Raw genomic sequence first — 13,509 nt, 5'->3', positions numbered from 1 at the left:
AATATTCTAATTAATTATCTAGGTAGGCGCTTACTAACCTTAGTAAGTTAATAATTAATTAATGTAAAGCTAAGGGATAGTCTAAGTTATATATATAGCTTATATAAGTAGCTTATAGATACTTAACGTGGTCGGTAAGCGAGTGAGCCATGTAAGCGAGTGAGCCACCCAACCACTTTTTCTACACTTTTATACATATTAATCAACCACAACGCCTTTATATTGATTAATCTCTAGCTTTACATACATTCCTTTTATGTCCGATCTGTCCGTAGCTAGTGCATTAGGGTGGACGCCGCGTCTTCGGTGCTGGTGTGTCCCGCGGTAGTAGGCTTGGTGGAGCTAGAATTACCTAAGAGGGCTCCTTATAAGCTTCCTCGAGCTCTAATGCTTCTCGTACAGAGAGACCGTTATCGTGGGCTATCTATCTAGACTTACGAGCACGCTTTTGCTTTTGCGTAGCGTTTGCGGCACGTAGCTACTTATTTTCTTGCTTAAGAAGGATACCGTTTTATATTGCGATCTGATAGCCTTTAATAAGCTAGTTTAACGCGGTTTACGAAGGCGATAGCGGACTTTTTAAGCGTCGCTTTAAGAAAGCTTTAATTAAGGATACTTACTTTAAAAGCTTATCGATATTCGCGGGCGTATGTGGGTAAAAAGCGCTTAATTAACTACCGCGGCTTATAGGAGGTATTAGCGTCCGAAGTTAAATATTAAGCTTTAATAGTACTTATTAAGGATTAATTAGTACTAATCCTGCTACTCGGAAGCTATTTTATATTATATTTAGTTTGTATACGTCGACGCGAGCTTATAGGTATATAAAAAGGAAATTAAGTTTATCAATATAGTTAATCCCGAGCTATATCTTTTGGTCAATTAGACCGCCATACAAACGCTTTAAAACGGCAAAACATCCGATATTAAGTGGCTAAAGTAAATACGAGGAATACGGTAGTATACAGATTAGGATAATATCGTGATCTGCGCAAATTTGGTCAAATTCTGGCGTAAGATAACTCCTATATCCGTCGAGGACTAGAAGTCGATATCTTCCACGCGTACGATAATTTATTAACGGAATAAATTGCTTTTGAAGCCAGCGAAGGCCTATCTCGTCGGTTATCTATCTATTTATACTAACTTCGAAGCGCTAGTCAGGTAAAAGGTCTTTAAACTATACTTAATTATATAGTTTGCCTTTAAAAATAAGCGTCGGCGGAAGCACCTACCCTAAAGCGTTAATTAACTTAATTACAGTTACCCACTCGCGGTTTCCTAGCTATAAAATTAATCTCCGACCGTAATATTCTAATCGGGTAATCACCTTTTAGGCCGTACAGAGGCCTATTACGAAGCTAGTCTCGTTAAAGTTATAGATATCGTCCGGTAAGATACTATATTACTGAATTGTGGCTTATACGAGGTCAAACCACGCTTAAATAATCTTTGGATCCTCTTATTCGGCCCGCTAGTAATTATATCGTCGAGAAAAGCGAGCTTTAAGCTCTGGACGGCGCTAGGTAAAGTTATATACCCATTTTTCGCCGACGGTCTAGATAGGGGGTAGAACCGCGCTTCGTAAGAAGAATATTCGCTATTTCTCGTACGTGAGCTTGCGTAGGGGCTACACCGCGTAGATCTAGCGATAATATCCGTTATTAGAGTATATCCTCTTCGATTTGGGTCAATTTATGACCATTTGCGCGAGATTCAGCGCGATTTGTGGTACCGCGAAGCCGACGCGTAAGCGTATAACGATTAATTTTAAATCGATCTGCAGCCTTCCGAATAGTGCTGATTTCTTTATTTTTAATAGCCTATATAGCAAGCAAGAGGCGGCCTTCTTATTCGATGCAATCTTGGCTTGATCTGACACGTTTTGGAGGCATGGTGGTTGATAGAAGATAGATTGTTGCGGTGGGACGCGAAAAAGTGGTTGGGTGGCTCACTCGCTTACATAGCTCACTCGCTTACCGACCACGTTAGTTTACTTATTCTCTTTTAATATTATAGCCCTTTAAGATATTTAGATATTATAAGATATTAATATATTTAGTAGCTAGATAGTTAAGAACCTTTTAATATCTTATATATATTATATTAGGCTTTCTATCCTTTATATAAGTTACTTAAAGCTATCCTAATAACTTAGTTAATATTTTTTATCCTAATTAATTTATTTTTTCTTTCTATAGTCTATTTAGAGCCACTAAGTTATAAACTCTTTATATATTTTATCTTTATATAATAGGAATTAGTTTATTCAGTTAGATTTAATTTATATAAGGTTATTAGGTACTAAAGGTACTCTGTAGAGTATTAAATATTATATTAAAGATAAGTTAGCTTAATAAAAAGAGGCTTATAAATAGGGTATTATCTAAGATAAGGTATTATAACTTATTTATTCTAACCCCCTTAATTACCGAGAATAGATATATATTAGAGATTTAGGATATAATAGATATATAGGTTATAGAGAGATAGAATAAGAGGACTTATAAAGATTTTAGACAAAAAAAAGCTATTATATAAAAGGAATCTATTTATCTTAGTCGCGTAAAGATATAAGTTAATATATTATCCTATAGGCCCTAACTTAGCTAAAATTCTCTTATTTAATTAGGTCGCGGAGAGAGTAACCCTTAAGACCCTTAGGGTCACCCTTTAGATATATAGTCTTAAGTTTTATAATTAAAAATATCTAAGTCTAATAATCTAGCTTTTTAAACTTATTTTATATAATAACTAGAATACCTATAAAGAATCTAAATTAGTAATTATTTAAATAAGTCATCTCGAAGGCCTGGGCTACTGTGAAGAAGGATGCCTTCACCCCGCCGGATCACGATACGGGACTTCTGTATTACGATCGTGAACCATATACACCTAATGAGGTTAGAGCTAGCCTGACTTCTTACATGAAACAGGGCTGGATTGCCAACGATCGGTGGTCAGAGTCAGGTAGCCGCACGCTGGATTATGCGTTTGACGATTATGCCTGTTCCGTTGTAGCAAGCCATGCAGGTGCGGACAACGGATCAATCACAAAACTTCTGGCCCGCAGTTAAAATTATGCTTACCTTTGGAACAATGAAACCAAATTCATGCAAGCTCGCAATGACAATGGCACCTGGGCGAACAATGAATGGGGCTGGACCGAAGGTGATGAATGGGTCTACACATTTGATGTCATGCATGATGTCGAGGGGCTAGCGGCACTTTTTGGTAGCTGGGAGGCTATGCGCGATAAACTAGATGCTCATTTCAGAGGAGGCCATAATAACCAAACAAATGAGCCCAGCCACCATGTGCCGTACCTCTATTCCATGCTTGGATACCCCGATCATGCCGCAGAGGTGATTCGAGAGGTTGCTTGGCCGAATTACAACGCAACCAGCGGTGGACTCGGCGGTAACGAGGATCTGGGACAAATGAGTGCTTGGTACATTTCTTCTACTCTGGGCTTCTACCCAGTCAACCCAGCCAGCGACGAGTACATCGTCGGGTCGCCTTTCTTTGAGCACGTATCAATTCGTTTGCCAGCCGAGGCCGCTACAGGAGGACGGGTGCTGGCTCGGCCAGAGAAAGAGCTGGTGATCAGCGCACCAGGAGCACCCACGAAGCCATACGTAAAAGCTCTCAAAATTGATGGGAAGAAAATTTCAAGGCCGGTCATAACACATAGCGATCTTGTCAACGCGACAGAATTGATTTTGAGATGAGCGACGTTCCTTCAACGTGGGGTACGAAACATACGTGGTAGAAATATCTTGGCTGATTAATCCCAGCTCTTTGCCGTGGAACCACTGCTCTGTGGCATCTTGCGAGATCTCCAAGTCATGTCATGATCTCTCTGGACATAATTTAGACCCTTGCATTTGCGTCATCAGATCGGGAATAATCTTCTGCCATTTTAGAGCCTAAGGCGCGATGGCCCGCAGGCCGACAGGCTATGAAATTTCCCCCGTTCTGCGGAACCCCCACATTTGTCACCCCAGCAAAAGTTAGGTAACCCCTGGATTGGACATTTTGAAGAAGCAGAGCTCTAGGTTAGGACGGCGAGGATCGAAGGAACCCAGAGCTCCATATCGAGCGATCAATTCGGCTATGATGGCTATGATGGCTATGATGGCTATGGTAGCACAGGGGACACCGAATGTATTTTCCTAACAGCTATGCAGGACATCACATCCCCGGGACCGCTTCGGTAGACTTCCGACCGGAGGGGTCGCTTCGAGCCGAACGAACAGGAAGTGTGGGGTCTATGGCACCATCGGCACTTTCAATCAGCCAACTGACGTCGTTGCAACAGTCGATCTTCGTGAATAATGGTGATTTCGTTCCCTTATAGCGCCATGTTGAACTACCTAAAACTGCTTGGAGTCTCGGCGTCTCGGTAGATAGTGACGCTTAAATAAGGGAACTGCTTCCCAGCTCCTTTGTCTACCTACAGGGAGATCAGTTTCAAGATGTTATGGTCAAGAATGTGGGTTTGGGCGGCGATTGCAGTATCGTCGCCATCTCTTGCGTCCAAGGCACCGTGGGATCTTGGTAACGGCTTCAACCTTGTCGTGGATGAAAGGACCAACCATCTCTCTATCGCCCGCCGTGGACACACGATCTGGGAGACAATACCTGGAAAGCTCTTTCTAAGCGCAAGCGCTGGGAAGGATCAAGTCGTCGCTTCTAGTGGCAATTTCAATATCACGGAGATCGATAGGAGCAAATGCACCGGACAACGAATTAGCCGAGTTACCCAACGTGCCCACGACAATGTGGCCGTCGTGCGAGGCATCCTGACGGGTTGCGGGAATGGAAACACGCGCTTCTCGCTTTCGCTGGGGGTTCCTGCTGAGCTGCCAGATCGCGTCGCCTTCCACATCGATCTAAACCCTGGTTCTTCGGGCTCAGACGCCGCTACCAAGTTGTTTTTCACCTATTCCTCGTCACCAACTGAGGACTTCTACGGACTTGGTAGTCAGGCATCCTTTGCTTCCTTCAAGAATCAAACTGTGCCTATCTTCTCGCGTGAACAAGGTGTCGGTCGGGGCGATCAGCCAACTAACCGCCTGGAGAACGAGGACAGCTACTTTGCCGGCGGCGACCACTTTACCACGTATTCGGCGACTCCTCAGTACATAAGTTCGGAGTCCCGGGTGTTCCATCTCTCCCGAGATGGCACGGGCTATGCAAACTTCGATTTTCGCAACCCTCGGGCGGTGACAGTGAGATACGACGCTTTGAAGGTCGATGGTTATTTCATGCAGGGAAGTAGCATGTTAGATGGAATTTCCATGCTCACGAAGTACATCGGAAAGTAAGCAACATCTGGTCGCTTACACGGATTTTACCTTTGAACACTTGCTAAACTTTCACTCCAGAATGCCAGCGCTCCCACAATGGGTCGATACCGGCGCTGTTCTCGGAATTCAAGGAGGCCAAGAAAAAGTCAACCGAATCGTCGCGAGTGGACTCCAGCAAGACTGTCCCATTGCAGCTGTATGGCTGCAGGACTGGTAAGGCCACTCCCGCTGTTCATCTTTGCGCCGTACTGATTCGAGGATAGGTCTGGCACGCATTCCCAGAGCGCCTCGTACATGACTCTCAACATCTCACGGCTATGGTGGAACTGGGAGTCTGATTCCAAATTGTATCCCACATGGAAACAATTTGTTCAGGATCTGCGGGACAACCACAATGTTCGAACCTTGTCATACATCAACCCGTTCTTGGCAAATGTGAGCAGTAAGCCTGATGGTTATCGCCGAGACCTGTTCCTGGAGGCCACTCAAGGAGGTTATATGATCCAAAACTCCACCATAAACAGTACTTCCATCGTGTCCAGCGGTCCCGGGATTGATGCCGGAATTCTTGATCTGACCAACCCCGCCACACGTTCCTGGTTCCGCAACGTTCTTGTCGAACAAGTCTTCAGTGCCAACGTGTCTGGGTACATGGGTGACTTCGGGGAATACACGCCTATCTACGCAGACACTCGCTTCGCCAATAAAAGCTTGGATCCATTCTTCTATCACAACGAGTACCCTCGAGAGTGGGCCAAATTGCACCACTCGCTCGGCGAGGTAGTCCCCTCTTTCTCGGACGCAATCATTTTCCACCGCTCCTCCGCGCTTGCCGCCAATCGGTACATGAATTTGTACTGGGCCGGTGACCAGAATACCAACTGGGGTGTCAATGATGGAATTAAGTCGGCCGTAACGGTCATGGGCCACATGGGCTTGTCCGGCTATGCACATGGCCACGTGGAGATTGGCGGATACACAACTACATGGGACAGTAATGGCGTCGTCAACCGCACGGCCGAGCTCCTTGGTCGTTGGGGAGAGCTATCCGCAGTATCTAGCGCTGTCTTCCGGTCACACGAAGGAAATGTTCCCCAGATCAACGCGCAATTCTACACCAACGCGTCAACCTATGCGTACTACGCCTACAATGCCCGTATGTTCCGCAGTCTGGCGCCCTATCGGCGTAGAATCCTTGATACAGAAAGCAAGAACCTGGGCTGGCCATTGGTGCGAATGCCGGTCATCTACCACCCTGATGACGCGAAGGCAAAGGCGATCAGCTACGAGAGCTTTTTCCTGGGCTCTGACTTGTACATTGCACCCGTGCTTGATCCAGGCTGCAAGAGCGTTGAGGTCTATTTCCCAGGCCAAAACCAGTCATACACACATGCTTGGTCGGGGCGGACATACCATGGTGGTCAAACAGCCCGTATCTCTGCGCCATATGGTAAACCTGCTGTGTTCCTCGTCGGCCAGCCGAAGCACAACGATCTCAAAAGCTTCCTTGAATTTGTTCGCAAAGAGAATGCGACAACAATTCATGTTTAAAGAAGGCCACTGCCGGAACAAGGATGTTTTCAGAACGGATGAACCTGAACACATTTATTGGTTTAGATATAAATCCTTTCGGGTGCCGAATGTTTGAAGCCAGATTTCCTGAATGACGATACAAGTTCATGGTGTACATCAGGCAGGGCTTCTTACCAGGACTGGCTGTCCACTCAATACGCGTCTTTACTTTCGCAGCTTGACTACGGAAATGCGGATACTGCATTGTTCTTTACGGCTGTCTATCGATTGCGAGATGTCTGTGATGGAAAGGTCTCTGTAGAAACTCATGTGGCCACTTTTTCATCCTATGCATACCCACCGATGCTTGCCACGTCGCCCTTTATATGGTAGACTACACGGTTTTGACATTCCCTACGTGGCTTTAGAGCCTCGGAGGCTGAAAAATCGTGGCTATGGGGCTACGGGGCTACGGGGCTCCAATTCCTTTCGATACGCAAGACATCGGCTGTACGACCTAAGTACCAATCAAACAGTTCCTCAAAGACATTTCAAGCCCGGCCTCTGAACTGACAGTGACACCCAATTGAATCTATCTGAGCTGCATGGTGAATGTGCGCGACAAGATCTGGATGGGGTTGAGCTACACATGTGCAGCTGATTTGGAGATGGTGTTCACATCGTCACGCGCAGACCTCCTGTTCCTCTGAATCGATGGTTGCATTAAACACAAACATGAAGAGGCATCATTATCCTGACACCGTCTTTTCAGTACTATGTCGGGTCGTGTATCTTCCTTGCTTGCCAAAAGATGCGCTCATTCACCACCTAAATTACTCTCTTTGGCCTTCCATCCGGACCACGCCATCACAATCATTCCCTTCAGAATGGCGGCTGTCCAGAGGGCTCCCATCATACCGATCGAGCTATGCGCCCATAGTCCACCTAACACGGTCCCGAATAGAAGACAAAGGATCGCGCCGGCTCGGCGCATCTCTTCGGCATGAGCGATCACCTTAGAGGACAGAAAGTCTGGATGAGAAAAGAAGTCGCAGTAGATGCTCGTAAGAACAACGCTCGTAAGGCCGTTGTAATTCAAGACGCGACTTGCCACGGCTTGTCCGCTACTCTGGAATGCTATCAACCCAATGGGCACCAGTACCAACCAGCTTAAAGGGTCATCACGGGCGGGGCGGTAGAGAGTGACAATCAAAGCCGCGCCAACGACACAGATCAGTTGCACAAGGAAGGATGCACACAGCACCCAGCGTTGTCGTGGCGCAAAAGCACGATGGAAAGCGGCGAAACAGAGGGACCCGAAACAGAAACCCGCGATGGAGGTACCGGACTTGATCCATCGATCATCATCACTACCAGCTAGCCCAAGGCCAAAATAGACGGTGTTCCCGGTCTGCATGCTGACAAAGGAGCCCCATATAAAAACCGCCGAGCTGTCGAGTAGACCGGTAATGATATAGCAGAATAGCAATACCCAGTCTCCGTAGCGTGGGTCAAGCTCATTGTGTAAATATTGGGAGAGATGGCGCGATCGCCGCGGCGGCGGCTGCTCGCCCCCTAACAATGCGTCGGTCTCTTGAGACAAGGGCATGATAAGACGAAGAGTACTTTTCACTAGGTAAGAATGTCAAGATGTACCTGGACCTAGCCTTTGTGCGGGAACGCGCACCTTACCGGTTAATCCCCGCCAAGAGGGCAATTCCCCTGCGTCATTACTGTAGGTCCACCGCGCGGGGGGATGAAGACTCGGTTACCGCATAATTTGTGGCCGAGCCGATCCGTTAAGCTTTACGATGACTCCAACCCAGACGGTCGCGGAAAAGAAGTCCCAATGAGAACTCTTGCTTGGAATCAGGTTCCAGATTTACTGCCGGAGGTGTCCGGAGAATTGACGTATTTCGAATGAGGGGATCCTGGGCAGTGTGAGGCCAAAGACGACGTTAGAAAGGGCCAGAGAATTGATGATCGATTGATCAAGTCGTAAACACTTCCATTGAATATCAATTTGCCATATCAGAATGCAACTTCTGGCAAAACAAGTCGCAGCTCTGATGAGTCTGGGATTGCTGGGCGCATATGGGATCCCTGCTCCGGATCATGCGGTCCAACAATTGATGCGAGTGCCTCCCAGCAACTATCAGGAATTCTTCGGTAGCCCGCCCTTCAGGCCTGATCACCGTGATCCATACGATCACAAGGTCGACTCGGTCGGAGAGGGTCGACAGCCCTTACCCTTTAGAAATGGCGACGGCGCGAGTATTGACGGCCCACGAAATCCCGACCGCGAGCGCCAGAATCCCGATCTGGTCCGCCCTCCTAGCACGGATCATGGCAGCATGTCGAACATGCGCTGGAGTTTTGCTGACTCGCATATGCGCATCGAGGTGAGTCTGTCGACCCGTCCATCGAAACTGGTCTGACACGTGTTGTAGGAAGGTGGGTGGGCGCGACAGACTACGATCCATGAGCTACCGACGAGTCGTGAATTGGCAGGCGTCAACATGCGCCTCGACGAGGGCGTTATCCGTGAGCTGCACTGGCACACGGAAGCCGAGTGGGCATATGTCCTCGCAGGCCGCGTGCGGGTATGTGTGCTTTCCCCGACCATGGTAACTCACATCTGACTTCATCTAGGCCACAGCACTGGACCCTGATGGAGGCAGCTTTATGGAGGATCTCGAAGCTGGTGATCTGTGGTACTTCCCGGCTGGCCATCCGCATTCACTGCAAGGATTGAGTCCCAATGGCACGGAATTTCTCTTGATTTTCGATAACGGCCAGTTCTCCGAGGAGTCGACTTTTCTCCTCACGGATTGGATGGGTATGAAATTCAGATCTCACGTCTTCCAAGCGATCAGTACTCATGATATCTAGCTCATACATCTAAGGCGGTGCTGGCAGAAAACTTCCGTTTGAAGCCGAACGCGTTTAAATCGATCCCTCAATCAGAAAGATACATCTTCCGTGGTTCGATTCCGGGGCCCATCGACCACGAGAAACCAAGCGGGTTTCGCAAGTCGAGACTGGACTTTTCGCACCATATGCGTGCCCAGGATCCCATCCGCACATCGGGCGGATGCGTCCGAATTACTGACTCTACCAATTTTCCAATTTCCTCGACCGTGGCCGCTGCCCACTTGGAAATCGAGCCGGGCGCCCTGCGCGAAATGCACTGGCACCCAAATGCGGATGAATGGACCTACTTTATCAAGGGACGTGCGCGAGTCACGATTTTCGCAGCTGAGGGCAAGGCTCGCACCTTTGATTACATGGCTGGGGACGTCGGCATTGTTCCTCGAAACATGGGACATTTTATTGAAAACCTGAGTAATGATGAATCACTGGAGGTTCTTGAGATTTTCCGCGCAGACAAGTTCCAAGACTTTTCGTTGTTCCAGTGGCTTGGAGAGACCCCTCAACGAATGGTCGCGGAACATCTCTTTGCTAATGACCCCAAAGCCGCAGAAGCATTTTTGAAGCAGATTGAGGGAGCCGAAAAGGACCCCATAAAGGACACTCGACCATGATCGCGGGCTTTTAGCGCCAATGGGGACTCGAGCTCCGAATCTGGCATTGCAACTACTATATTCTACGCAAGTTGAAAGCCGCCCGTGAGATATGTTGCCCGGTGAACTTTCGGAGTCCGTTTGGAGGAGGCCCAAGGATAGTCATAATTCCCACGACCCGGCAAGAACAAAGTCATTCACTCATTCACTCCGACGGGGATCGAACTTGCCTGCCAATATTGCTAAGGAGACAATACTAAAATCAAACCTGATGAATGTCCATACCTAGACCCGACAAAGTGCCTCCGTTGTAAAAGGCGGTCGGATTCGATACTGCCGGCCCGGGATGGACGAGTGCCTTTTGAAAGTGGCTTGGCTGGTGCCAGAGTAGGCTCAACTCTACAGCTACAAGTTAGATTGCCGCACAACGTAGCTGACTTGATTTGCCTGTCTTCCAGCCTTGTTCTCTTGAAGGTATAGGAAGTGCCAGGTGGGTCCGTTCCTGGATGATCCGTCACAATTTACTGCGTCATAGCGTCCCCACTTGTGCCTTAAGGAGCCTCCTCATGTTCCAGGGTTCCGCCCGCATCCGTGATCCGCAACTTTTTCTTTTCTAATTATGGCATGAAGCTTCTGGGTTTCGTCTTTTCAACGTTGCCTCCATGCTCTCAGACGTGCTCGCTGCGTTCAGATCAACACCCGGGCCCGAGGGGACTCCCCAACGACCCCCGCGCTATGTCGGTGAAGATACCACCCCAACCAGCCACCAGGAGATTCTTGGCTGGTACTCCTATGGTATCGCGGCCGAGGTGTTTGCTGTCTGCGGTGTAGGTGCGTGACCATACAACTTGACTCATGAGAGCCCCTGCTCATTAAAGTCCAGGATCCTTTCTGCCCTTGACCCTCGAACAGCTTGCGCGAGAGCACGGTACCATCCCAGACAGCAATCAGCCCTGCTGGGGCCCTGGTGCTCCGGAGAAAGAACATGGAGGTGACCAATGTGTGGTCGGGTTCTTGGGGCTGCATATCAATACCGCCAGCTTTGCCATGTACACCTTCTCGCTGGCAGTACTCATCCAGGCGTTGACGTTGATTTCGTTCAGCGCCCTAGCCGACTATGGTACAGTTTCCTCTCACAGAACAAATCTTCACAAGCGAACAAGACGGGTTGAGCTGGACAGCTAACCATGGTCATGTCATACACAGGGCATAATCGCAAGACTCTGCTTCTCTCTTTCGGCTTCATTGGGTCCGTCACCAGCATGCTATTCGTATTCGTTGCACCTCCAGTCTTCATCCTCGGCTCAGTTCTCGCAATAATCGGTGTCACCTGTCTCGGGTCCTCCTTCGTCGTGCTAAACTCATTCCTGCCAGTCCTTGTTGCGAACGATCCGGCAATCCAAGGCTCGAAACGTGAGGGCGGGGAGGAGCTGTCCAACCTGAGTCGAAATGAGGACACTTCCGATTGGAATACATGGGACGATGACGATAGTGCGGACGGGACTCAGGATGCGGATCATGAGACTGGATTTGTCGAGGAAGGGCTGAAGGGTAAAGAATCCCAAGGTTCTGCACCGGAGCTTCAGCGTTCTACCCAAATTTCTTCCAAGGGTGTAGGTCTGGGTTACTGCGCGGCTGTGTTGGTTCAAGTCTTGAGCATTCTGCTCCTCATTTTGCTCAAGAAAACGTCGCTTTCGAAAATTTCTGATACTCTTCCGACCCGCTTCGTGCTCTTGTTGGTCGGAATCTGGTGGGGTGCTTTCACCCTCGTGTCGCGCCGCTGGTTGCGCTCTCGACCCGGCCCTTCCTTCGACGAATCCACGACTCCCGGCCTTCCAAAGTGGCGCGCGTGGCTGCGACTCGTTGGATTTGCTTGGAAGTCGCTCTGGCAGACAGTGAAGGTGGCGGTGCAGTTACGTGAAGTGCTGATATTCCTGGTCGCCTGGTTCCTCTTGTCGGATGCCATGGCCACTGTCTCGGGCACGGCCATCTTGTTCGCTCGCACTGAGTTGAAACTAAGTACCATTGCAGTCGGAGCCTTGAGTATTACTGCGACACTCAGTGGAATGGCTGGCGCATTTCTATGGCCTCATGTGTCTCGATGGTTCAATCTGCAGCCAAATCATACGATCATTGTCTGCATTGTCCTGTTCGAAATCATTCCACTTTATGGCATGCTTGCATACATCCCGTTCATCAAAAAATGGGGTGTTTTCGGATTACAGAGGCCTTGGGAAATTTTCCCTCTCGCTATTGTCCATGGCGTCGTCTCGGGTGGACTGTCATCTTATTGCCGCTCGTTCTTCGGCCAGTTGATTCCGCCGGGCAGCGAAGCTGCCTTTTACGCATTGTACGCTGCTACCGATAAGGGAAGTTCCTTTATTGGCCCAGCTATCGTCGGTGGTCTGATTGACGCGACAGGTCAGGTGCGGTCGGGATTCTTCTTCATCGCAGTGCTGATCGTGCTCCCGATCCCTCTGGTCTGGATGGTCAATGCCGAAAAGGGTCGTCGTGAGGGGCTAGCTATGGCCGAGAAACTGGACCTGTCACACAATGGGGCGGCTAATGAAGCCCATGAGGCTGAAGGACTTCTAGCCCATGAAGCTTAGAATGCATGATGGAATGACCTCATGAACATAGAATGAACATGGCCCGGTAGCCAAAAATTTTCTTTGAGCCCAATTCTGGTATTTCTCTAGACTGATAACCGCCTTCGGTCCCCACCTCAAAGATCTCATGCCGAGTTCGGCTAGCTTTGATGCCCCAAGAAAATGGCATTCGTTGTTGGCGCAGTGTAACGAGGTACGAATTTCTATACATGATATTTGGCGCCAGAGAGCATCGTGTAATACATGAACGTTCCCGAGTCTAAAAGAATCAAGCAACGCCTAAATGCAATCATCATTTCCTTTCAAAGTCATCCAGATGCCTCCGGAGGCCTACTGAAGACTGGGGTGCTTACATCCATTCGTTGCTCTTCAGAATTCGAGAGACCTAATCCAAATCTGAAAAATATAAGCACCTCGAAACCCCTCCTCTAAATATGGTTTGGCGCGTGATAACTATCTAAGCTGTCGTGTCAGCCAGCTCAATGCCTTATAGGATCAGATACATCTACGGACACCCGGATATGCCAATCAACTTGTGCAGCCTTGCTCGAT

At 48.5% G+C, this 13,509-nt stretch overlaps 5 protein-coding genes across 5 annotated transcripts; 4 read left to right on the top strand and 1 right to left on the bottom strand.

Annotated features, from left to right (window-relative positions):
- Positions 1-3,113: 3,113 nt before the first annotated feature.
- On the top strand, positions 3,114-3,731 carry N7477_005232 (Alpha-1-2-mannosidase; the record flags this gene model as incomplete). Its single annotated transcript, XM_056966895.1, has 1 exon — positions 3,114-3,731. One exon carries the CDS (start codon positions 3,114-3,116, stop codon positions 3,729-3,731), a length of 618 nt encoding a protein of 205 aa, XP_056823676.1.
- A 762-nt stretch (positions 3,732-4,493) lies between these two features.
- N7477_005231 (uncharacterized protein) lies at positions 4,494-6,863 on the top strand (the record flags this gene model as incomplete). Its single annotated transcript, XM_056966894.1, has 3 exons — positions 4,494-5,326; positions 5,391-5,525; positions 5,576-6,863. 3 exons carry the CDS (start codon positions 4,494-4,496, stop codon positions 6,861-6,863), a joined length of 2,256 nt encoding a protein of 751 aa, XP_056823675.1.
- Positions 6,864-7,641: 778 nt separating this feature from the next.
- N7477_005230 (YoaK family protein) lies at positions 7,642-8,433 on the bottom strand (the record flags this gene model as incomplete). The annotated part of the gene is made up of 1 exon (XM_056966893.1): positions 7,642-8,433. One exon carries the CDS (start codon positions 8,431-8,433, stop codon positions 7,642-7,644), a length of 792 nt encoding a protein of 263 aa, XP_056823674.1.
- A 427-nt stretch (positions 8,434-8,860) lies between these two features.
- On the top strand, positions 8,861-10,369 carry N7477_005229 (Oxalate decarboxylase OxdC; the record flags this gene model as incomplete). The annotated part of the gene is made up of 4 exons (XM_056966892.1): positions 8,861-9,226; positions 9,275-9,427; positions 9,477-9,663; positions 9,717-10,369. The coding sequence occupies 4 exons, from the start codon at positions 8,861-8,863 to the stop codon at positions 10,367-10,369; spliced, it is 1,359 nt and encodes a 452-aa protein (XP_056823673.1).
- A 641-nt stretch (positions 10,370-11,010) lies between these two features.
- Positions 11,011-12,957, top strand: N7477_005228 (uncharacterized protein; the record flags this gene model as incomplete). Its single annotated transcript, XM_056966891.1, has 3 exons — positions 11,011-11,179; positions 11,232-11,468; positions 11,555-12,957. The coding sequence occupies 3 exons, from the start codon at positions 11,011-11,013 to the stop codon at positions 12,955-12,957; spliced, it is 1,809 nt and encodes a 602-aa protein (XP_056823672.1).
- Between the last annotated feature and the right edge of the window lie 552 nt (positions 12,958-13,509).

This window comes from Penicillium maclennaniae (genome assembly GCF_028827695.1).
Source record: "Penicillium maclennaniae strain IBT 15551 chromosome Unknown utg000004l:1.0-3007600.0:1.0-3009580.0, whole genome shotgun sequence".
In the NCBI taxonomy this organism is placed as follows: Eukaryota; Fungi; Ascomycota; class Eurotiomycetes; order Eurotiales; family Aspergillaceae; genus Penicillium; species Penicillium maclennaniae.
The sequence above is the reverse complement of the archived record's forward strand: the minus strand, read 5'-3'. Positions and strand labels throughout refer to the sequence as shown.